We start from the raw sequence: 22,587 nt of genomic DNA, 5'->3' as shown, positions 1-22,587 counted from the left end.
GGCAAAAAGTGCTATTCTAACCTACACAGAGATCTAACCTGCAATTTTAAGCAGCTTACACGAGGACGTTTTAACCTCCAACTCGTCCGTATCAAATGCGACACCAGTGCTTATATTTTGTAGAACCATAACGGCGTAATATGAAGACAGACAAGCAAGTGCCCATATCCAGCTGGGCAACGCTAACCCAAAGAGGTAGGACCCATATCCAGGGTTTGGTGTATCTGCTAGTACAAACCTAAAATAGCCTCGACGCACTATCCAATTGGGGCTAGCGTTGGGCGCCTTCCCGGACTTAAACATACCTAAGATCTCAATGCTCACATCGCCATATCTTCTTCTCTCGTTAATATTTTCGTTGCACAGTTATTATTATTTATTGCATATCTATAGAGCGCAACGCTAACCGTATTTTGTCGCCAAGCCAAGCGTAAGTTCGGCAGTTGTATACTATAATCACTAATATAACGAGTTTGAACTTCTCGGAATTGGAGCGGAGTATACTCGGAGATTAGAAACTCGATAGGTTGCAATATTTGGACGAGGTGGTCGAACGAATAAATTATCATGGGAGTCTGAAGAGCAAATAAAAGAGATTCGACAATGGTCTATTTAGGCCCATCGCGAGGGTGTGAGACGTGCAAGCGTCGGAGGAAGAAGGTTCGCTTTGTCCCGTTGATACTAAATTACCCCCATAGACCATTTGTTGTAATATTGAGGAATAGAACTAACGTTGATCTGTTTGTAGTGTGATGAAGCTCGTCCTGTACGTAAGAAGAAGCTTTACTTTGGGTTTTGTGGTGGTTCTTGGAATTTACCAATTGAATCCTTCTAAGATATATTTCCTGAATGCTACATCTCCTATTTATGCCACCAAATACCAACTGACATTTTGGAACTAGTCATGTGCTAGATGCTTAACATCGAACCGCACCTGCGTGGGTTATAGCGACGGGGCCAGCCTTATTTTCCGGCCCCAAGAGATCCAGACCGGTAGCCCCTCACAGCTCTCAAGTGCCCGGAAGTGCACCTTACCGATCCGAATTCCCTGTCCCAATACTGGAGTTCTGCCAGAGGATACTCACCCCAGAGAATTCTCACAGGAGGAAGCCGATAAGCGGATTATCCAAGCCTTCTTGTATGAATACTGCATCGCCTCAACAAACCACACCCTATCTCGGGGGTATCTCGATGGACTGGAGTCTATGCTCAGCCATGCTGGCCATTATTCCAGCCTTGCAATGGCATGTAGGGCCGTAGCTAATGCCAATCATGGGCGGAAACTGTGCAGACCTAGGCTTATAGCTCGCGCTGAGGAAGCATACCAAGAACTGCTTGGGGCGCTGAGGGTTGCAATAGAGTGCCCGGATTTTACAGAGACGCCTGAGGCATTGATGATTGCCATGCTACTTGGGCTTTATGAGGTTTATCTGTAACGCATCCCATCAACTTAATGAAGTAGCTAACAAGATGCAGATTATAGTCGCTGGCGAATCCCACGCTGGTAACCACAACACACATGCTCGGGGCGTAGCCGCGATCCTAAAAATCGAAAACTCGCCACTAGACTTATTTGGCGCCGTGCACTTCATCAGCTCTAACCATCCATCAGCCAAAACGGCAGGCCTTGGGGTAATCTCCCAACCCACCACCCCACACCCCCTCTCAGCTCTCCTCCACGACTTCAGCCCTCTCTACCACAAGGCCCACAACGTCCTTTCTTCTCCAGCCCCCCTTACCACAGACCTCACCATATTAAAAGCAGACGCTATGTCCCTCTATAACCAGTTCGCGCACTGGCAAGCTACGCAACCTGATATTCTCAAACCTCACCTACTAGGCCACATTCCCGCGCTTTGTCATGGATCAGCTGCACAAGCTGGCGCGTGGCCAGGGAGGGTAGAAACTTACTTCGACCACTACATAGCAGGTGTATGGAATACCTCGCGCGCTGCAAGGCTGCTCCTACTGGACCTTATTCTCGCCCTCTCCGACGCACTCAATGACGGAGAAGACCACGTCCGCGAGCGCACTGAGGCGGCACGACTGATCGACGATATCGCGGCGAGTATACCGTACCACTTGACTGATGACCTGAGGTCCTTTGTCGACGGAGGCGCAGACCGGGAATTAAAACCAGGGAGAGCAGTGGGTGGGCTACTGCTGATGCATCCTCTCTTTGTGGCGTCGAGGGTGGGGACTGTTGGAGAGGAGATGCGGGAGTACTTACAGGAGTGCTTGATGTGGATTGCAAGGAATATGGGGATTGGACAAGCGGCGAGGTTTGCGAAGGTGAGGGGTCTTGTTTTCGTTGGCACCCGCTGTGGGGCGTCTACTGAGGATGGAATTGCTGACATGTGATTATAGGGGACGGATATTGATACGCAGTATTTTGCGGATGGGTGCATGATTGTATGGACAGGGATGCTGGTTTAATTTAAGCACATGTTGCGGGATGTCAAAAGGGTGTTCATAATTTTCATATCCAAAAGTGCCCACTCTAAGAGAAGGAATTTTTCCCTATCAACAGGCCCTAGTCCTACCACTTCACCACCACCGCCTCAACACCCTGGACATTAATCCCCGAAATATCAACCTTCCCCTGCCCACTCCCTCCAGCAGCCCAACTAACACTCAGCACCACCTTCTCACCTGGCCAAAGCGTAACATAGTTGTCCGACCACAGCACTGGTAGGATATCCTCGCCCTTCGAATCTCTCAGCTCAAGACGCACAAAATACGCCGCCACAGCCGCCTTATTCACTAGCGTGACGTCCACGTTCACCTTCCCATCAACTACAACCCCCTTCCCTGACGATGCGGTCAATTGCGCTGGCTTGATTGTCGCAAGTGACTTGTAGCTCGCGTACTCCGTGACGGGGGTGTAGTACCAGTCTGAGTGTTTCCAGTCCAATTTATCCACCTTGGGCGAGATCCAGTACACGTTCCTGCTGAGCACCTTGCCTTTGGCATCACTCAGTACAAGGCGCAAGAAGGCAGCGTCCTTAAGAGTTGTTGCTTCTGGGATTGTCGCCACGTTCTTCGATTGGTTGGGTGTCGTAGTCGCATCCACCGAGCGAGAAACCAAGGTCTTGCCATCTTTGCTCAACAAGTCAACTTTAATAGTCCTAGATCCCTTCTTGTCAATCGTGTGGTTAATAAGCCACACATCGCCCTTCGCACTACCATATCCGAACGCAACGTGCTCTGCCCTACCACCAACTTTCGCACCAAAGTACGACCCAGCAGGCTTGAGGTAGTAGTCAAACAGGTTCCAGTGGAGACTGGGCCAGGCGTTATTGAGCATCCAGTAGATGATACCCGTGGCGGGGCGGCTGGCACTCTGGAGCGCGGAGTAGCCTTCAAATTGGGAGCGCGTGCCTTCGTAGTCCATAGCCTGGGCCTTGAGGAGGTAGTCATCGAGAGAGGTGGGGGCGCCATAGCGGGCGTAGAGGGCGTCGTTATAGAGTTTGCGGTTGTAGAAGGAGGAGTCGATGGTGGACATGTGATAGAGACCCTTGTTGGGAGCGGTCCAGAGGTCTTTCATGTCGGACGCGGTGAGGAACTTTTTGAGGGAGGAGAGCTCGGGGGTGCCAACTCCCGAGCCAAGTTCAGAGCCAAAACCAAAGGCGGCGCCATATTGGTTGTTGTACCAGTAATTCGGGGGAACCCAGTCGTATGGGCCGTCTGTGGGGGTTTGTTAGCAAGGGAGGAGGTAAAAGTTGGCAAGTAGATGTGAGGACATACCCATCTTCATACCAGACGAACCCAAATTCTTTGGAAATCCTCTCAGAGATGCAGACGCAATGATAGGAACATCCCAATCAAGCTCGTTCAGCTTGTTGACATAGATAGGCGATGCACGCTCATCAGGCCAGAAGTCACTGCCCACGAGGAAACCGAGCATGCTGGCGTGGCCTTGCATCATATACGCCTCATGCTCCATCTGCTTTTCCGCAGTGACATAATCAGCATCAACCCATTTGACTCCATTTGCCTCGTCGTTATAACTCCAACCCTCCCACTTATCGCAGCACTCCCACCCAGCGAGAACCATTATACCCATACGGTCGGCGATATCGTACAGCTCAGGGTGCTCCTGCTTTCCCTCGAGACGCACAGTGTTCTGGCCCATATCGAGGATATACTCAAACTGCTGTACAAGCTTAGCTGGATCGAAGCGAAGGAAGACATCAGCGGAGTATCCGGCGCCTGTGACGAGAAATGGGTTTCCGTTCACGGCAAAGGCGCGGTCCTGGTGGGAGTTGAGGGAGGAGGTCACATAGCGGACGCCGAACGTGCGTTGGGCAGCGCGGTCGGAGACCTCGGATCCGATATAGGCGGCAAGATCGAGCGAATAGAGCGGTTGGGCGCCCCATGCTTTCGGCCACCAGATCTGGGGATTGTTGATCTTGGCTGTCAGTGTGACTGTCTTGATTTCGTTGGCTTTGAGAGTGTAGGAAGCCGAGATAGGAAGCTTGGAACCGCAAGGGTCTTCGATCGAGCCTTTAATCGTCCCCTGGACCGATTTGGTCTCGCTGTTCTTGACGACAACCTTGATAGTAGCAGTTACGCTGCTGACGGCTTTGCCTTTGTAGTCAGTCACAACGCGGGGCTTCAATAGTGACACTGGCCCAGTCTGTGACACAAAAACTTCACGCCAGACACCCGTCCCATTGTCCGGTGGATATGGGTTCCAATCAACGTAACCTAGGGCAAAATCCTTGAGGTAGTTGGTTGGGTAGGCGCGTATTAGGACAGCGTTCTTTCCCTTCACCAGGTACTGGGTAATGTCGAATTTCTCGCCACCATACGCGCCAGTGAGAGTTTCCTTGGAGGCAAGCTGTTTGCCGTTAAGGTAGAGGTCTGCCTTAGAAGATATGCCGTGTGTCTCGAGGAAGTAGCGCTGGTTGGTAGCCGGGTCGAAGGTGAGCTCTTCGCGGTAGAGCCAAGGTACGTCGAATTGGGAACGGTCAACCATAGTCTTCAAGTTCTCGGAGAAAAACAGGGATTTGTCATTGTAAACATTGTTCTCGAGGAGCCCAGCCTGTGTTGAGTCAGCGGTATTCAATGTTCTTGATACGCTTGGGAGTATCTAGCCGCTGTTCACACATACCATGACAGTTCCACGGCTACCAACACGGTACCAGGAGCTCATATCAAAGCCAGGCTGCGAAACAGCAAGCATGTCACTAGAAGTCTTTGCCGTCGACTGCATATACCAGCCCTTAATGGCAGCAGCATCACCGGCAGTCGTCACAAGTGGCGCATCATCAAGGCGAGCTGGTGAAGCAGTGACTACCTGAACAATGGCAGCGACTACGCCAAGAGACAGCGAGAGCACACGCATAATGCCTCGATTCAATGGGGAGCCGTTGTCGAGGAATTGGTTCCTTGTGTTAGGCTCAGTGCTTTCACAATGCACATACCTCACTGGGGATATCCTCTCTGTGCCATCAGGGTTACACGTTCAACTTTATATTCGCGTTCTGGGCACCTATGACGATGATCATCCCGTTCTAGAGAGGGGTGACCGTTGAGTGTCTTGCCTGACAGGCCTAGCTGGGGGCCCCATGCCGAACTACTGTACTGTGTATAGTGCTACAGCATGCCACTACCATACCATCAGAGTAGCATTGAGCATAATCACAGTTGAAACAATGACGCCGCACTTCGGACGGGAAAATACAACAGCTTCTTACAGCTTTGCCAATACAATAGCGTCGCTGTTGACAATGATATTCCGTCCGTAGCTGGTGATCTGGTGATCTGTTGATGTCAGTGACATTACTATTGCTATTGTTGATTTTCCGTGATGTTCATGCATAGTGGAGATAATTTTAGCCCGTGGCCGATCTTACTGTAACCATCCGTTAGCGTCGGGTAGCGTCCCTTGAGCTCCAAACTTAAACCTTGTCAGCACGGACCTTTGATTCTCCGGCCTCCGTTTCACCGACTTTGCCGATACGGCTCGGAGATATCACCGAGACATTGAGGTTCGCAGTTTCCTAATACGGATATGATATGCAAATGATCATCGGTAAACATCCCCTTTGGTATTTCCCCTTAAGTTCACCGCTATCAATGCCGAGGTCAACGCCGACAACCGGCCCCAAAGCTTGTGCAGCTCCTCCCCACGCCTTCCCTGTGCGACTCCTCACTGGACTCCAGATGCCGCGGTATGCCGCGGTCTCACCCGGTATCTCCTTCCTATAGGATCTATATGATACAAACTTCGTAGTACTATATTGTACGGTGCTCAAGTACTGCTCTCCTTTATCCCTCCCTATCTCTATATTCTTTCGGTTCGGGTGGAGAACCGGCAGTATGTTGCGCGCGTGCTCCTTTCCCCCTTGCGCCACGAGTCACAAACGCGAAAAGCGCTACTACGTTTCATTACCGCATACCGAGTCTTATCTTGGGAAACTACCCAGTGCGGGGAAAGCTTGATATCAAAATAGTCGCTGATCCCTCCGTCTTGTCGCTTGGCCTTGTTATAACATCTATTGGCAGAGCCACAATTCTTGGATTCATTGCCAACTAACAGCATAGCAAGCATGAGTGAGGAAAAACAAGTTATCGCGTCCGTTGTGGCGGCAGACGAGACCATGAGTGGTAGTGAGAAGCCAGTCGACGCCGACGAGCTGAGACTGGCACAGATGGGTAATTATTAATGTTCTCAATCAAATAATAGAGCACGAGTAGCTAACTCCAATCCGCAAAGGCCACAAACAAGAATTGGAGCGTCACTTTGGAATTTTCAGTCTCATTGGCCTCGCCTCGACTACGACCATCTCATGGACAGGTGTGCAAATACCCTCACGTGCCTATGTACCACGCAACCAGGCTAACCCTGTATCTAGGTCTTGGACTCGGGCTGGTGACTGAGATTTCCGCTGGGGGGCCAGGAGCCGGTGAGTCGTAAAGGAAGGTCTATTTATTGTGGCCCGGGCTTACTCCAGATAGTTATCTATGGCTTCATCCTCGTCTGGATCCTTCAGTCCTTCTTGGGCGCGTCGCTCGCCGAATTCGTCTCCTCCTACCCAACCGAGGGTGCCATGTATCATTGGATCGCCGCCATCGCCCCAAAGAGGATGACAGGTTACCTCAGCTTCGTCACGGGCTGGTGCACTGTCTTCGGATGTGAGTTTGATCATTGATTTTCAGGGGTGAATGGCGGGTTGACTCAAATCAGGGATCTTTACTGCCGCATCGACAAATCTGATTTATTCTCAGAATTTCATGGCATTGATTGCATTGTACCATAGAGATCTCGTGATCAAGGCCTGGATGACATTCGTCGTGTATCAGGTCTTGAACTTGGCGACGGCATCGATCGTTATGTTTGGCAATAAGGCCATCCCCGGGCTCAACCGATTTTCTCGTGAGTCTTGCTGTGGTTAAACTGGTTCTATTGAGGTGTTAATGCGGTGTTTAGTTTTCTACCTCCAACTCGCTTGGTTCGTGATTATGATCACAGTGGCTGCCACAGCGCCATCTCACCGGGATACCGAGTTTGTCTTCAAGACGTGGATAAACAAGACCGGATGGGAGTCGAATGTAATCTGCTTCATTACGGGGTTGGTGAACCCATTGTACAGTCTTGGAGGGCTGGACGGCATTACTCATATCACGGAGGAGATGCCAAATGTATGAGCCACCCTGTTCAATTGCGTGTTTTTTGGACTCAGAGCTGACTTTTGTGTAGCCTTCACGAAACGCACCACTTGCCATTGGTACGTGCATTCCTATTGTATAATATTAGATGTTTCCTAACAGTAGACACTTACAGTCATCACCCTCGCCATCGCCTTCGTGACTGGCTTAACATATCTCATCACCCTCATGTTTTCCGTCCAGGATTACGCGGCGCTAGCTACGACTTCCACCGGCCTTCCGCTCGCGGAACTGTTCCTTCAGGCAACCCAGTCAGTCGGCGGTGCTTTTGCTCTGACATTCATGCTGTGGATCGCCATTGGGCCGTGTATGGTCGGTTCTCAACTAAGTATGCGTCTGGCGTCCCAACTTCCACATCCCAGGCTGACAATATTTCCTAATAGGCACTGGGCGCATCTTCTGGGCCTTCTCCCGCGACGGCGCACTCCCCTTCTCTTCCACGTAAGACTCCCTAACCCCTGTCTTACACCCCCATCCACTAACAAACTTCTCCAGCTGGTCTAAAGTTCACCCCACTCTCCGCATTCCCTTTAACGCCCAGCTTGCCGTCACGGCCATAATCGCGATTCTTGGATGTTTGTATCTCGGCTCATCCACAGCTTTCAATGCCCTCCTGGGATCGGCCGTCACCATCAACAACCTTGCTTACCTAATACCAATCCTCACCAACGTGCTGATGCGGCGAACTACAATTCACCGTGGCAGCTTCCATATGAGCTATGCCGTTGGGATGACGGTCAATATCATAACCTGCGCGTGGCTCATATTTGCGATTGTGTTTTTCTCGTTTCCCTACGTGAAGCCTGTTTCTGGTATGCAAACCCCCTTCCCAGCTTTGTCCTGGTTCAAATGATAGATTACAATGCTAATACGGAGTAGCGCAAAATATGAACTACACATGTGCCTGTGTTGGAGGCTTCCTCGTGCTGGAGACGGCGTGGTGGTTCGTCGCTGGGAAGGAATATACGGCGAAGATTTTGAAGGCGAGGGAGGAGAACCACGTAGCAGAGGTGATGGGTCGGGACGAGAAGAGGGAGTGAGTCCGGACTCTTTAGGGCGCGTACTACGGCTAGACAGCTTAATCTACTTTGTTTTGTGCTTAAATCATTTGGAGTATTTCATCCGCTACATTTGGAATTTGGCTTATAGAGAACCTTTACTATCGGCGTAGGACGGGCGAATTATCAGCCCGATGACATTGTTGAGAATTCGCTTAGTTTCGTATGGTGACTCCCGTTTCGAGGAAGGTAGAGCCGCATGTCCTCTTAATTACCAAACGACAATGAAGCTCCTCAACCTCCCTGAAGAAATCCTCTATATCATTTCTACATACGTCTTAGCTAGAGACAGAGTTGCTTTGCTGTCCGCCAGTCAAAAATGTAGAGAATTCTTTGAGCCAATTCATTATCGGCAGGACGCCCATGGCAAGAAACCAGTTGCACTAATATGGGCCTCGGAAAACGGCAATGTTCGGACCATAAAGAAAGCTATCGCGGCTAGTGATGGCGTTCACATCCCCCGAGGAGATGACGATCGAGGGCCACTGGCAGTAGCGGCGAAAGCAGGTCACAAGCCGGTACTAGAGCTGCTCCTCGCAGCAGACATAGCAGATCCGAATGAGAGAGACGACTACTGTCAAACTCCCTTGTCGCTATCCTCATTTATGGGACATACGGGCGTAGTGACGTTACTGCTTTCGGTCAGCGGAATCAACCCCGACCCCATCGATAATTATGGTCGATCGGCGCTCTCCCTTGCCGCTGAGGCTGGCCACGTGGGTGTTGTGGAACTCTTTCTTAGCATTGAGGGGGTTGATGCCGACTCTAGGGACGTTGATGGACAGTCGCCGTTTTGGTTCGCCATCGGCAACGGTCACAAGGAAGTTGTAGACCTCCTCATAGGAACAGGGAGGGTTGACATCGATATGAGGGATAACGATGGCAATACGCCTCTCGCATGGGCAGCTTGGAAAGGCAATTCGGACATGGTGGAGCTCCTTCTAGCTACTAAGGGGGTCAATCCTAGTTCTCGGAACAATAAGGGCCAGACTGCCCTTACTACCGCATGTATAAATGGGAATGAGGGTGTTGTCAAGCTCCTCCTTGCTACAGAGGGCGTAGACCCCGACTCAAAAGATAACTCCGGCTCAACTCCGCTTCTTTTTGCAGCTAGCGGGGGTCATAAATCTGTGGTGAGGGCACTACTCCAGACAGGGCGCGTCGATAGCAACCATATAAATAATGAGGGCAATACTGCGATAGCGGAAGCCTTATGGAATCATCATCTAGGTGTCGTTGAGCTCCTAGATGGCTGGGACAATATGCGTAGGATTCAAATCTCTAAATAGATGTTATGGGGCTTTGTGTTTGATTAAGATGTGTGGGGACTGAAGGAAGTATAGATATCAGCAGTTGGCAGATAGCTACGCTAGAGCATCTCGTTCGGTTTGGCGTTTAGGATGGTATGGATGTATTAAAATTGTCTCTTGTTTCCTATATTTCTATTTAGACTTAATCTTATATTAAAAGTGGTTTTATACGAAGCTCGTTGTCATTTTATTTGGCGTTTTTCTAGTTAATTATGCAGGTAATAAATATAAGCACCGATTATAATTTTACAGTGGGCAAAAAGTAATTGTTTTATTTTATTTTATATTAAATTAAATATGAATACTCGTTAAATCAATAGACTGTAGAGATATACGTAACTCTTTAAAATATGCTGAAACAGAACTACAACTAGATACTATGCGGTCGTCTCTCATTTGACACATGTAGCCACTCACTTCTAATAATAATCAGAGGACCACAGACGTACCACACAATTTTCTCGTCTTCAAGAGACCATACCGGGGAACTGTGCAGTTTTAATCACAGCCAGTCACAGAGTTGCCTACATAAAAGCGCTTTATAAAATGATAGCGTTAGGCAGTCTATTCATATGCTAACTTGCCAATCTCTAACCCAACCATAGCTCGTTCTCCTTGCCATCACTACAATCCACATACCAAAACTAATCGGGATTTCATCCTTTCACCCCACGCCCCATCTCAAGTTCGGCCATCCTCGCAATAAGCGCAGCTCCAATCCCGCTCCCATCCTTCGCAATCCCAATTCGTATCCTTCTATCCCCCTCAACCCCGATCTCATCTACGTCGCGGAGGGCGCTGCGAATGGAGGAGATGAAGCCGGGGCAAAATTCGATGATAGAGCCATCAACGCCGATATCTATGATTCCCTCATTTTGGACTACAGGGCGTATTGGCGGAGTTTGCGGTTTCGATGGGGGAAGGTCGGATTCCGGGGTTGTCAAATTTGGGTTAGCAGCGCAGAAGATACGCCGAAGGAGAGATTGAAGGCGGCGGTACGGCGATATGTGTAGTTTTGACTTCGAGTGGACGTCTGAAATGGCCTCATCACTCTCGGTCTCCACAGCTTTGAGGCTGATTGGAAGTGGCACTTTCCCATCTACAACACTCAGTGGCGAAGCGGGCGGTGTGGATACATCCGTCAGACGCCCAGAGTTGACCACAATAGCTGCGATAGCAACGCCTGCCAGTCTAGCTGCACGTTTGTTGATAGCAAGCACAAGCTTTTTCACCGCCTCCGCATCTTGTGGAGTAGCGTCTAGGTTGAGCATCCTCTTCAGCTCGCTTCTGACAATCTCCAGTGTCGGGGATTCGTCGCTGGCTGCCGAGGAGATGAAGGTGGTGCTGATACTGTACTGGTCATGGATCGGCGAATTGAGCGGGATGACCATTGTCTCGCTGTATGGCGCAATGGCTAGTAGGGCGTGGCGCAACGTTTCACCTAGAAAGAGTCCAGATACGCGCTTTTCAAACATCTGGATCCCAGGATGAACAGACTCACGATCGACAGCTATATCATAAGGGGTGTTGGGGAGAATAGAGAGCTCAGGGTCGAAGGAGCCCCATTCTGTGTTTAAAATCATATCCCCTGACGGAATAGGTGCAGCGCTACCATCGACTTGAGCGGGGAGCATTTTAGTGATATTATCGAGCTTCTCAACATATGCGCCATTCGTGCCCGTGCCAAAAATAGCGCCCAGCAGGGTAGTCGTCGCCCCAGGCGATTGATACGAGCGGGCTACCAGAGTGCCGACGGTGTCATTAACAAGCGCGGCGACGAGGACAGGGACATTCAGTGCGTCAAGCTCGTCCTGGAGAAGGCCGCAAAGCTCCTGGCCAATTGCGTCTGGGATGTTGAAGCCTTTGGTCCAGTAGAGGAGGGTGCCTCTGTTGAGCGCGAGCTGCTTAAAGGCAAAACTGAAAGTAAAGCCGAGCTTAAGTAAGGCGTCCCGGGATGTCTCTGTAGTGCGTGCACGATGGGCTTGGAGGAGATCATCGTGGTAGGTTTGCAGGAAGAGCTCGATTTGCTGGGCGAGGAAGTGGAGGAGCTCTCGGAATGTCGCAGCGTGCATCAGCTCGGGCGGTATGGCCGTCTTGGATTGCACAGTAGTGAGCTTGGTATCGCCATGTAGGTCAACAGAACAGACGCGGACGTTGGTTCCTCCAAGATCAAGAGCAAGATATAGTCCCTGTTGCTATCATTAGCAACCACCTTGTGATACGGACAGGTTGGCATACCTTTTCGGTGCCATCAGGTACCGTGGTAACATAAGTAGGGATCTGCGCCATGGCGCCCCCATCGGCACGAAGGCCCTCATCTGGATACATTGTTAGCCAAGAGTTCGATACCACGTGCTCTCTGTGGGTTTGGTCACCAGAAAACGCGTAGTTCAACAAAAATACTGACGCATCTGACGTATGAAATGCTTCACTGCCTCCCTGACATGCTCTCCGTCGTACTCGAACTCCGCCGCGACGCGATCCGCATGGTCATGGATTGACATGACGCTGAGCTGTTGATATCATGGGCACTCCAAGAGCAGAATATCCAACGCGGGGTTATTATATGAGATGAAGGGACGAGCCCTACATCACGAAATCGAGAATCCATGGCACCACAAGGTAGGTAGCTTTGATGAGGTTACAGAAAGCGGGGCAATTGCTGGACAGCTGGCTATCACATTGTATATTTTGACGCCGAAGGCGTTGAGAGTAAGGGTTTCAAGGCGGCTTGTCGATCCGTCTGGTATCACTCGGCAAAGCCGGAACTATAACGCCGACTTCGCCGACACATTATAAGCACGTTCCCCGACCATATCCCCCATAAACATCCACATTCTTCTCCGCGTTCCACATACCTCCACATAAGCTTCAATTTACCCAGAACTTTCGGTATTGTTGCGGATTCCGCCTTCGTGTTGGAGCTAGGCGGCCGGTAATGCGAGGATACCTATCCCTTTCGCCAATATGAGTTCGGACGATGGAGCGGCGCAAATGCCGGCCTTTAAGATGACCAAAGCCTGTGGTAAGCTCATAGAATCCCCGGGGCCGATTGCCTATTGATGATCGGCTCGGAGCAATATAATCTTATTGACCCTGTACGCTTTACTAATGCGGGGTGCAGTGAAATGCCGGGGATTGAAGGTGACTTTATATTCCAATCAGTTCACGTGACCTACACTTCATCGTTGGTCTCTTGTTGTGCTGTATCATATCGTCATATGTCATATTGAAACAGTCACTGAACTATCCCACAGCTGAAGTGCAAGGTTGACCAAGGGCCTTCCTGTCGGAGGTGCTTGCGGACTGGCGTTCCATGCGTCTTTAGACCAAGAGCAAACGTATGACCATTCCGTCTGTGTACGCACGGCATCCCAAGACTGATTGTGACAAAGGCTTCATCGACACGAGAAGTTTTGCCCTCAGAAGGCTCGCCCAATGCTGTTAGATGGACAAGTCAGACGCTACATTCGGTATTGAACCGCCTTGATATTATCGAGTCACGCCTCGATCTGGACTCTGCAACTGGTTCGATCGTTGAGCAGGAGCAAAATATGCCACAGATAGACACGAGAGATCCAGCGCTCAGCGAGGTGTGGAATGCTGCTACGCAGCTCAGACAGAAGACGCATCATCCAGTCAACGAAAAGATATGGCTCCCAGCAAATATTCAGCAGTTATGGCAATTGTGAGCTTCCTTCTGTTCCACCAATGGTATGATGCGCATCTAACCGCGTAGCTTTCATATAAATATTCCGAGCCTCCACTTCCTTCCCAATAAGCAAAACTTCTCCTCCCCAACACCCCTACTGCTATCTGCGATGTTGTACATCTCGGCTCTGAACCATGGCACTCGAGACCTCGCCGGCCTGGCGCCGGATTACTTCCTAGTCATGTGTCGGGCCATTGCCGAGTTGAGCATTCCCTCTCCAACGACTGAACTGGTCGCAGATAAGCCGTCATTTAAGTCTGAAGAGAATGCATTCCATGATGTCCTTGGTATAGTACTCGCTGGACTCGCCTGCGAAGCTTCAATAAAGACGACGGGGATATGGATTTCTGTTGGCTACCGTCTCATATTGGAGTCGTGCCCGAAAGAAGTCGATGAGAGGTCCCGAGAGTGGCAGAGACTTTTTGCTGGACTCCAGGTATGTTCTAGCTTTATTGTAGTCGTCAACGGTCACATACTGACAGCACTAGATCATCGACCTTGAGCACGCATCTCTCCATATGTCATGTCCCATAATTCCACTTCAAGCGCCCCTAGCTCGTCTGCATATTTCATCCGAAGATGACATCTACTCTCTCACTCAGATGTTGCACACGGGTTTGACGCATTTTACTGGTCGAGGACTTCCCACTATATGGTCATGTTTCTCGTCACCCCAGGAAAGGCCAATGTTAACAGCTTCTCTTACTGCTGTGGATGCGGCTATAATTCGGGACTGGGCTGTTCAGCTTGACAGATGGCTTGCGAGATTCAACAAACCAGGCCGTAAGTGCGCGATTTTAAAATACATACGTACTATTCTGACAAATCCATAGGGCACTTCACGTCCGAGAGCGATCGTAGAGTTGTATTCCGCCAATATATCCTCCACAGATTGCTGGTGTTATCCATCTATCACCCCGCTCGGGGATTCAATCTCTTCGCGACATCTACTACTTCGTCCGAGCGGCACGAATTGCTGGTTTCAACACGTGCCGCACTGAAGATGCAGTTCGATGACAAAAGCATATGGACCAATTGGGATCTAGTGGTAAGTCCCATGTATATATTTTTGGGTAGAGCTTCGCTGACGAAACAGATGATTACATGGGCGGCCTTGATAGTACTCCAAGCTATATCCGGAGGAGTTGGCGAAGCGGATGGTAAGCGGCCCATACTGTCCTGTCCTGACTGTACTTAACACTTCGGTAGATATTCCCCTTGTACAAGACCTCTTACACACCCTCCGGGCAACCCAACAACTGCCAGTAAACTTCCGCCATCAGCTGGCTGCGCAGCTCGAAGCTAGCTTGCAGAACACGTCCATACAACCAGTGATGAGCTCCGATTTTGTGCCTCCTAACGTCGAAGATCACCTGGCATGGTCGATTTTTGACGACATGAGCATTCGCTTTGTAGATCAGAGGATGTGATAATAGTAGTAGTACCACTTGGATGGCCTTGCTGTTGCTAGCTATTTTGTAAATGTTGTTCTCAATTTATATATATCTGTCAGTGCTAGTCAGTCCGTCGAACCATCCGTATTATTATCTCCCGATTTCGAGAATTTAGCAAGGGTTTAAGTGTTTGCGAGCTTTGGAGGATGAGGCTATTGTTTGCCTGACTCACGTATACCACCCTAGGCTAAATGCCTCCCCGATTCCTGGGCTTTGATGCTAAGGGTGCTTTAAAGTCTACCTGTTGCGTGAAGAGCGTGAAGAGCGTGAAGAGCATGGCGGCGTCTTCAAGAACTAGAGACTCTAATAACGTTTTGGTTTGCTACCGTTAATTCGACTTTAATACTCTATTACATTGCTCGAACTGAGGTCGATCACCTATGCGAGAAGTTGGAGGGTCAAGCGAAAATGCAAGAAGTTAGAGGGATGAGCATCATGAAAGTAGGTGTGGTGACGTAACAGGCTATGTATTCAGTATCTATAGATCTCGAAGTATAGCTTGGTTGTGCAGCTTTTCTGGCATTATATAAAGCGAGAGATAATTAATAAAAAAAGAAGTGTTCCAAGTTTCAAACCATCTTAACCGGCGTAAATTGAAACAAAGAGGGCGATGACGGACCTCTCGCCTACCCATACTGCTGAGAGCCTCTCAACCCAAATCACTTATGAGGAGTGCGATGGAATGATGGTTCAACTCTGATACAAAGCTCCCGGTGGCAACATAACTCCTCCCTACCGTAAGGAAGGACACAAAAACAACAATAATGCTTTTTAGCCACCGTAACATATTTCGCGACTGAGGATAAACTATGAGCATAGTGGTTTCGTGAACGAAGAGTAGCTATGAACTGTTCTTAAAGTCCTCCGTTATAGTAACTACGAGAATCATGACAAGTTAAGCACTAATTAATTTCACGGGGGTTGTCGAGTTTGAGAATGCTACAGCTGTCTCCTCTTCACATGCAAATGCGTCGTCATATCAACTCACCATGGCGGAGTACGATGTATGTAACTCTGCACTAGATAACCCTGTAACAGATCACACGTCAAAAATACCCCACAGAAACAATATCCACGCAAATCTAACACTATGAACTACTATTCCGGTAGGGCAACTTACTTGAGGGGTGGGTGGCACTGAGGAGACAAGACGGGAACAAGCCCACCGCGAGAATTTTTGAGCAAATACTAACTAGAAAGTAAGTCGAAGTTTATTTCATTCAGGTACCACCAGTTCCGGTTCCCAAAGAACCAAGGAATAGCGCGAAACACAAGGATAGGAACAGTCTGCCAAGTGAAACGGCCCCGCAATGCGTTCAACGTCGAAATATCTACGGCGGCAGCGGCGTCCAGGATAGGTGGGTAAACAAATGGCACTTGACTGCCGATCCCAAGATCGCGAACGTGATGCACGCGATCTCACAACTTAAAAGTCAAGAGCCGAGGCAGATCGACAGCCCCAGCTCCAATTAATGCACTATAATCCCACAACCCCTCACTTTTGCAATGGAATAGGCAGCTCTAGTTCCATATGTGCGATTAAACCCGACAATTCGAATGAGCCACTATTATCTCTCTGGCCTTACTTCGGGTTGATTTTCGATTACCCCGTGGGGAACCATGCTGTTCACAAAGTCTTATTTTATTGACCCACAGGGTAGGCCAATTGGGCTGTGCACGTGGCTGTGGAATCGAAGAGACGTCGCAAGGGTTTCTTGTTTGGGACACTTGGAACAGGGGGGGTGTTGTCTCCGAGCCGTTTTGACATTTGTATAATTGCCATAGTATGGACGCATCAAGAGGCTTACCATATGGCTAAAATATCTAGTTTGTTGTGATTTCGACAGGTACATACGCAGGCATCAACAAATGGAGGAAGCTACAGTTTCAAAGAGGAAGGAGGGAGATCGCCAGATGCTAGTTCTCAGGTTAACAAGTCATGTGGTGATTAGTGGATGATGGTGAGTATTGTGATAGGGGGGCCCATCTTTCTCTATATAAGCATGTGGCATCTCCCATGTTATTTCCTCCTTCCGACTATCCCAATCGCACATCATACACCTTTTCACAACTTCCAGAAAAGCCCCCGTCACAAACCTCCAAAATGAGGACCTCTACATTCCTCTTCACACTCCTTAGCGTCCCCCTCTCACTCGCCGCCCCCACCGTCATCGCCATCCCTGAAGGTGGCTTAAACATCCGCCAGTCCTCAGACACACGGAACGATCTCACAGATGGCAGTGCTTGCAAAGCTGTGACCGTGATTTTTGCCCGAGGTACCACGGAATCTGGCAACGTCGGGGCCCTCGTTGGGCCACCATTCTTTTCTGCTCTTGCCACGGCCATCGGAACAGAGAATCTTGCCGTCCAGGGTGTCGATTATCCAGCTGATATTGCTGGGTTTTTGGCTGGAGGTGATGCTACAGGCAGCAAGAAGATGGCGGAGCTGGTTGGCCAGGCTTTTACTCAGTGCCCAGATACGAAGGTTGTGATGAGCGGCTACTCGTACGTCTCCGAAGCCGATTATTAACATTAGCATTTGATATGATAACTAACACAGAATAGACAAGGTGGACAGCTTGTGCATAATGCAGCAAATCAGCTAAGTGCTGACAACTCCGCTAAAGTCGCCGCTGGTACGTCTTGCATTGCTAGAACTCATTTTCTCGTTCACTGCTAACATATGGCGTTTTAGCTGTGATCTTTGGTGACCCAGACGATGGTGACGCTGTTGGGTCCATACCAGCTGCAAAGGTGGATGTAATCTGCCACGCCGGTGACAATATCTGTGATGGAGGTATCATTATCCTGCCAGCGCATCTGACTGTAAGCATCTCTCCGTCTGTTATATTCAATGTCAGAACTAACTGGTATAGTACTCTATGGATGCTGGCGCCGCCGCAGCATTTGTGAAGGGGAAGACTGGCTAGTAGATTATTATATGATATTGCAAGATACCTTATTTCAAAGCACGCTCTTGGTGTCAGTTGTAGTGCTTCAGTAAACTATCTATTCAGTACGAGATACTAGATGCTATGAGCTCAATAGTAAAAGACCCAACTCCAACTCCTAGGCGATAACTATAATTACAGAAATCCATGCCACATAGACCAGCTACGAGCCCTGACTCAACAATTCAATTGGACCGGAGCCTAGTATCTGTAATATCCGCCTCCGCCACCACGATTATTAGCACTCGGCCCTGCCCTCGGGTCTGGGGCTTGAACTAAGCCATAATTGCCTTGGTCCTGATAGTCCGGAACGGCGCGGTTTCTTGAGCTCCCAGACGATTCGCCTGCCCTGAGTGCAGGAAGAGTAGAAGGAACTCTATGGCGTCGAATTTCACTCATTTCCCTTAATTGTCGTCGTATTTCCCGTCGGGTTCTTGGGGTAGCATTTGTAGATGGCGCAACAGGAAGGTTTGCACCTAAACAAGAATGTTAGAAACCTAATACACAAAGTATAAACAAACGGATCCAAACTTACTCCCATCGAAAACCCTCACAATATATGCCATTGAAACAAGCGTCCCAGGCGAGTTGCCGAGGTAGTTCGTAAATATGTAGGGAGTTCCACACTGGTCAGGGTTACGATCTTCCGGCCGCGCATAGAATTCCATGATACCCCCAACGAATTCAAGCTCCCAATACCGACCTGCTGAACATAAACGCAGAGATTTTGGAGTCGGGTTTCTGTCATTGTAGAAGATGCTTTGGTGAGTTCAACGGGATTGTAGGCAGCAGATTTGTAGAAGGTATATGTAGTAAAATATGAGATGGCTGCAGCCAGGACAAGGTGAATACCAAAGGGAAACTATCGTCTTCTTTAAGTTCTTAAGTTTATAAATTGTCATTATTTATAGAATCACCGTAGTGGGAAATATCAGTCAGGAAATGCAAGTGCCTATTTTAGCTACGTATGACCATTTTAAGATAGCAATGCCCACGATAGGGTGGCTAAGTAATCTTCTCCATGCTCATAGATGCTTCATAGGTTGTGGGAGTTAAGTATGGGAACATGAAACAGAGCTGGGCAGGGGAGTAAGACATAATGTTAACATTAGCCGCTTTAGTTAGCAAATGGGAGCACACTTTAAAAAATAATTACAAATACTAGCCAAATACAAGGCCGCTGTCAGGATGAGAAACACTGAAGACTGGTTACAAAGTGGACCTCAAAAAGCACGCAAAACCCTTGGTGATGTGGTTCCCCGGCGCGTAAGCGGCCTAGCTGCGACATGTTTCTTTCACAACCGCCAGCGACTACCATGCCCCCTATAATTGGCTGAATATGTGGTAATTAGACAGGCAGGCGCATACAACCCTGACTTTGTATTATAAAGTCGCCTATGGTAGGCAGTTCCAGTAGGCGCGCGGACATTTCGAAACAATTTTATTTTTAACATCGTCCTTTAAGCGCCGGGTCTGCTAAGTGCGGCCCGCATTACCCGCTAGGCGGTCTGAAGCCGCAGAATCACACGGAGCTCCGCCTCCCTATCTACCAAGGTTAACCGATTTCCATCTCAATATGAACATTCCTTTATACGACTGGGGCATATAAGTGTATACTATCATTATTGCTCTTAGATATTGCAAGACACGCGATCATGGGGCCGCAAGACACACCAAAACTTAGTGAATATAGCACTGACGAACAGTCCCAGAACGTGCCCATCGAGATATTGACAGGCCAGCATCGAGACATCTTTACTCGCGCAGTGGGGAACGTATTATCGACCGAAATTGCACAAATCACGTATGCACAAATAGCTGACGGCCTTCCACTGTCCAGTGTTGAGAAGGATACTTATGCCTTTCGGGCACTCACGTATGACCACCCACTTCATACGAATCACATAGATCTCTGTCCTACGGCCTTGGAGAAAACCAGGGAGCTTTACGCCGATTTTAATCCTCACACATTGTGTATGGATTGCAAGGTAAGAACATATTTGCTGTTTTGAGCCCAATCGACAATACTAGCTAGAGATACTATAGCTTATTCATGCATATCAAGCTGCGTCTCCAGGCTCGAGAGCATTTCAGACACGACTGATTGAGCTCATTGCCGTGGCTATACACCAGATAGCAGTTCAAATATTCAAACTAGATACCGGGTTGCATAAAGATGATGGCATTGCTTCTTGGACACCACCGAAGGAGAATACCATGTTCTGGCGGCGGAACCCAAACGACCCCCCACCGACGCTCTTCCGGCATAGGTTTTACCGCGACTACGATCAATACCCAGAGGGAGTTGCGGATGGAGTGGGATACTGGGCTGAGGCACGTATCTTGGGCGGGGTTGCACTTTTCGACAGGCGTAAACCAGAATCAGTTCCCTCCATTGGGCTAGAGCATCTTCCCAGCATTGATGTATGATACACCCACCCACCCCTAGCATTTCCACAACTAACCAGATAGCCTGACGCTATTTACTTTCATTCGAACCGGAAGCGAGTCACATATCGTATCTATGGGCTCCTAGATTCCCAGAAGCAGCAGCTTCTTGACTTCCTCCTCTCTGAGGAGACCCCTCCAGCCTCATGTCCCCTTCCTATCCTTGGTGATGATGACAATCGTCAACGGGTCGATCCTGAAGAGCCAATCGTAGACACTGGAATTTACAGAGATGAATGGGAAAGAAAGCCACCACCACGGGATAAACCGGATGGCCGGGTTAGGGGCGTGAAGGATGGTCTGAATTATCCAACCATGGATGATTGGAAAGCATCGCGCTCAAGGGGGTTCGATAAAAAGGAAGAAATGTACCGTCACCTTGAGGAAGACTCAGACCCTTGAAGAATGACAATACGGATCAGAAACTTGGCGTTCGCGAGGTCTCACATTAGAGATTGATAAAAGATAAGACTAGCTTCTAACTTTATATACCCAGTGTTACAATATACAGACCAAACAGGCGTTTCAATGCCAGTAAATTAATAGTTGACGCCTTTTTCAACCCCAAGTCATTTCTCATCTAAAATTCCGTGTCATGCAACGTGGAAATTAATTACCGGCTCACACGTTTGAAGGTGATAAGTTGTGGGGATTATCATTTATAGGCCATGCAAGAAAAAAACCAAATAAATTGATAGAGATACTACGAAAGATGGAGTTTGCCAAGGAGTCCAATTCACGACCAACACCTGTAGAATCACAGTAATTCTTGGCACCTAATATTTTTAATTTTTGCTGTTCTCTTTAATGAGATGAATTATATCCGTCTATTTCCACCAGAGCGTCACTTGCTTGATAGCCCGGAAGGCTCCAGCATTTATTAATTATATCTCTCAGCGGCAACGGAACCGTAGATAAATCGGGGAATTGCCGGTCGCGCAAATGTCGATATATGTACTAACTACTTTGGCCATCGAAGAGCCGTTTCCGAGCACTGAGCTCGTACAACACAGTTCCAAGAGCAAAAATATCATCTTCTTTCGTCGAATACATGTTGTCGTTACGCTGCGGATCCGAATATCGCACACCAGCGCCAATGGTTGGCGGTAAGCCTTCCATGCCAGACCCAGCAAAATCACAAAGGACAATCCCCCCATCGTCATGGGTGAGCAAGTTATGAAGCCCTATATCACCGCGTATAACACCGCGTGAATGAATGAAGTCCATTGCCGATACAATCTGGTACGGCCAGCTAATAGAGACATGTTAGAGCTGGACCGGATTGCAGCATGCCGATTTCCAGAGAAGATCCAAGGACCACAAACCGTCGTCGATCGCTCTCAGAAACCCAATTGCATCTAGTTTATCAAATGAGGCCAGAAGAGTCCCACGAGGGTGGGAATCAAATGCTAACCCACCCCGCAATAGCTCATATTCAGCGGCACACCTTCCAAAGTATTTGAGTATGTTGGGGTGGTGGCAGTTCTGACGCTGTAAATGCTCATATATCCTCCTCTCACCATCTTGGTCCTTGTCAAGAGGAGGAAATGTTTTGACGACAGAATTGGTGTCCTTAACATGGACGACTAAGGATGATAGCCCAAAACCAATAGCCTCTAAATCATCCTTCTTGGTGGTTGATGGGTCGAAGGGAAGCATCGCTGCTGGCCCTGCCACGACCAAGAGACCACGATGTTGGTCACGGAGCTACGAATGCATCTGGCGGACTAAGTATTTAGTTTTGTTCAGAACCTGAACAAAATTAAATGCTCGCTTCAATAACCTCTGTCCATGGTGAATTAATCAGGGTTATTCTGTATCATTAGATTAGGGGGCGGAATGTTGTCGAGGTGTCGATATCAGATTTATAAATATCCGACCCGGTAATTGTATCCAGCGCCATACTAGTTTCGGATTAGTTTTGGCTCAGGTGGTGGTCGGTCGGAGTTCCACGATCGGAGTTTCCGATTACCGTTT

The 22,587-nt window shown here is 48.9% G+C and overlaps 10 protein-coding genes across 10 annotated transcripts; 6 read left to right on the top strand and 4 right to left on the bottom strand.

The window, feature by feature from the left end:
* The first annotated feature begins 332 nt into the window (after positions 1-332).
* VE01_04885 (uncharacterized protein) lies at positions 333-2,658 on the top strand. The gene is made up of 5 exons (XM_018274353.2): positions 333-660; positions 749-766; positions 903-1,424; positions 1,477-2,292; positions 2,368-2,658. Exons 1-5 carry the CDS (start codon positions 604-606, stop codon positions 2,434-2,436), a joined length of 1,482 nt encoding a protein of 493 aa, XP_018130850.2. The 5' UTR covers positions 333-603; the 3' UTR covers positions 2,437-2,658.
* Positions 2,499-5,817, bottom strand: VE01_04884 (uncharacterized protein). Its single transcript, XM_018274352.2, has 3 exons — positions 5,117-5,817; positions 3,748-5,047; positions 2,499-3,687 (listed from the first exon to the last, which is right to left on the bottom strand). The coding sequence occupies exons 1-3, from the start codon at positions 5,348-5,350 to the stop codon at positions 2,540-2,542; spliced, it is 2,682 nt and encodes an 893-aa protein (XP_018130851.1). The 5' UTR covers positions 5,351-5,817; the 3' UTR covers positions 2,499-2,539.
* A 740-nt stretch (positions 5,818-6,557) lies between these two features.
* VE01_04883 (uncharacterized protein) lies at positions 6,558-8,717 on the top strand (the record flags this gene model as incomplete). Its single annotated transcript, XM_018274351.1, has 11 exons — positions 6,558-6,663; positions 6,725-6,805; positions 6,864-6,914; positions 6,967-7,143; positions 7,196-7,384; positions 7,439-7,650; positions 7,709-7,736; positions 7,793-8,005; positions 8,061-8,118; positions 8,173-8,489; positions 8,557-8,717. The coding sequence occupies 11 exons, from the start codon at positions 6,558-6,560 to the stop codon at positions 8,715-8,717; spliced, it is 1,593 nt and encodes a 530-aa protein (XP_018130848.1).
* Positions 8,718-8,959: 242 nt separating this feature from the next.
* Positions 8,960-10,024, top strand: VE01_04882 (uncharacterized protein; the record flags this gene model as incomplete). Its single annotated transcript, XM_018274350.1, has 1 exon — positions 8,960-10,024. One exon carries the CDS (start codon positions 8,960-8,962, stop codon positions 10,022-10,024), a length of 1,065 nt encoding a protein of 354 aa, XP_018130849.1.
* Positions 10,025-10,525: 501 nt separating this feature from the next.
* On the bottom strand, positions 10,526-13,021 carry GLK1_1 (glucokinase). Its single transcript, XM_018274349.2, has 4 exons — positions 12,904-13,021; positions 12,453-12,788; positions 12,284-12,363; positions 10,526-12,234 (listed from the first exon to the last, which is right to left on the bottom strand). The coding sequence occupies exons 2-4, from the start codon at positions 12,547-12,549 to the stop codon at positions 10,702-10,704; spliced, it is 1,710 nt and encodes a 569-aa protein (XP_018130846.1). The 5' UTR covers positions 12,550-12,788; positions 12,904-13,021; the 3' UTR covers positions 10,526-10,701.
* On the top strand, positions 12,893-15,332 carry VE01_04880 (uncharacterized protein). Its single transcript, XM_018274348.2, has 9 exons — positions 12,893-13,070; positions 13,170-13,189; positions 13,303-13,386; positions 13,441-13,733; positions 13,785-14,193; positions 14,246-14,540; positions 14,591-14,805; positions 14,854-14,917; positions 14,967-15,332. Exons 1-9 carry the CDS (start codon positions 13,013-13,015, stop codon positions 15,185-15,187), a joined length of 1,659 nt encoding a protein of 552 aa, XP_018130847.1. The 5' UTR covers positions 12,893-13,012; the 3' UTR covers positions 15,188-15,332.
* Positions 15,333-17,315: 1,983 nt separating this feature from the next.
* On the top strand, positions 17,316-18,141 carry VE01_04879 (uncharacterized protein; the record flags this gene model as incomplete). Its single annotated transcript, XM_018274347.1, has 4 exons — positions 17,316-17,716; positions 17,777-17,847; positions 17,907-18,037; positions 18,088-18,141. 4 exons carry the CDS (start codon positions 17,316-17,318, stop codon positions 18,139-18,141), a joined length of 657 nt encoding a protein of 218 aa, XP_018130808.1.
* A 222-nt stretch (positions 18,142-18,363) lies between these two features.
* Positions 18,364-18,830, bottom strand: VE01_04878 (uncharacterized protein; the record flags this gene model as incomplete). Its single annotated transcript, XM_018274346.1, has 2 exons — positions 18,364-18,638; positions 18,698-18,830. 2 exons carry the CDS (start codon positions 18,828-18,830, stop codon positions 18,364-18,366), a joined length of 408 nt encoding a protein of 135 aa, XP_018130807.1.
* Positions 18,831-19,722: 892 nt separating this feature from the next.
* VE01_04877 (uncharacterized protein) lies at positions 19,723-21,124 on the top strand. Its single transcript, XM_018274345.2, has 3 exons — positions 19,723-20,150; positions 20,209-20,586; positions 20,635-21,124. Exons 1-3 carry the CDS (start codon positions 19,818-19,820, stop codon positions 21,010-21,012), a joined length of 1,089 nt encoding a protein of 362 aa, XP_018130864.1. The 5' UTR covers positions 19,723-19,817; the 3' UTR covers positions 21,013-21,124.
* A 443-nt stretch (positions 21,125-21,567) lies between these two features.
* VE01_04876 (uncharacterized protein) lies at positions 21,568-22,269 on the bottom strand (the record flags this gene model as incomplete). The annotated part of the gene is made up of 2 exons (XM_018274344.1): positions 21,568-21,862; positions 22,058-22,269. 2 exons carry the CDS (start codon positions 22,267-22,269, stop codon positions 21,568-21,570), a joined length of 507 nt encoding a protein of 168 aa, XP_018130806.1.
* Positions 22,270-22,587: the final 318 nt, after the last annotated feature.

This window comes from Pseudogymnoascus verrucosus, assembly GCF_001662655.1.
Source record: "Pseudogymnoascus verrucosus strain UAMH 10579 unplaced genomic scaffold scaffold_19, whole genome shotgun sequence".
NCBI classification, from domain to species: Eukaryota; Fungi; Ascomycota; class Leotiomycetes; order Thelebolales; family Thelebolaceae; genus Pseudogymnoascus; species Pseudogymnoascus verrucosus.
Note: the sequence above shows the minus strand (reverse complement) of the source record. Positions and strands in the feature narration are given on the sequence as shown.

Excerpts from the sequence above, each read along its gene's own strand:
- VE01_04885 (XM_018274353.2), top strand. The coding sequence starts at position 604 with ATGGTCTATTTAGGCCCATCGCGAGGGTGTGAGACGTGCAAGCGTCGG. Across the intron at positions 1,425-1,476 it reads TGCTACTTGGGCTTTATGAG|ATTATAGTCGCTGGCGAATC; the intron begins GTTTATCTGTAA and ends AACAAGATGCAG. Across the intron at positions 2,293-2,367 it reads AAGCGGCGAGGTTTGCGAAG|GGGACGGATATTGATACGCA; the intron begins GTGAGGGGTCTT and ends ATGTGATTATAG.
- VE01_04884 (XM_018274352.2), bottom strand. The coding sequence starts at position 5,350 with ATGCGTGTGCTCTCGCTGTCTCTTGGCGTAGTCGCTGCCATTGTTCAG. Across the intron at positions 5,048-5,116 it reads GTAGCCGTGGAACTGTCATG|GCTGGGCTCCTCGAGAACAA; the intron begins GTATGTGTGAAC and ends GACTCAACACAG. Across the intron at positions 3,688-3,747 it reads TTCGTCTGGTATGAAGATGG|ACGGCCCATACGACTGGGTT; the intron begins GTATGTCCTCAC and ends AAACCCCCACAG.
- GLK1_1 (XM_018274349.2), bottom strand. The coding sequence starts at position 12,549 with ATGTCAATCCATGACCATGCGGATCGCGTCGCGGCGGAGTTCGAGTAC. Across the intron at positions 12,364-12,452 it reads GCATTTCATACGTCAGATGC|ATGAGGGCCTTCGTGCCGAT; the intron begins GTCAGTATTTTT and ends CAATGTATCCAG. Across the intron at positions 12,235-12,283 it reads TACCTGATGGCACCGAAAAG|GGACTATATCTTGCTCTTGA; the intron begins GTATGCCAACCT and ends TGATAGCAACAG.
- VE01_04880 (XM_018274348.2), top strand. The coding sequence starts at position 13,013 with ATGAGTTCGGACGATGGAGCGGCGCAAATGCCGGCCTTTAAGATGACC. Across the intron at positions 13,387-13,440 it reads TCTTTAGACCAAGAGCAAAC|GCTTCATCGACACGAGAAGT; the intron begins GTATGACCATTC and ends ATTGTGACAAAG. Across the intron at positions 14,541-14,590 it reads GAGATTCAACAAACCAGGCC|GGCACTTCACGTCCGAGAGC; the intron begins GTAAGTGCGCGA and ends ACAAATCCATAG.
- VE01_04877 (XM_018274345.2), top strand. The coding sequence starts at position 19,818 with ATGGGGCCGCAAGACACACCAAAACTTAGTGAATATAGCACTGACGAA. Across the intron at positions 20,151-20,208 it reads CATTGTGTATGGATTGCAAG|CTTATTCATGCATATCAAGC; the intron begins GTAAGAACATAT and ends GAGATACTATAG. Across the intron at positions 20,587-20,634 it reads AGCATCTTCCCAGCATTGAT|CCTGACGCTATTTACTTTCA; the intron begins GTATGATACACC and ends CTAACCAGATAG.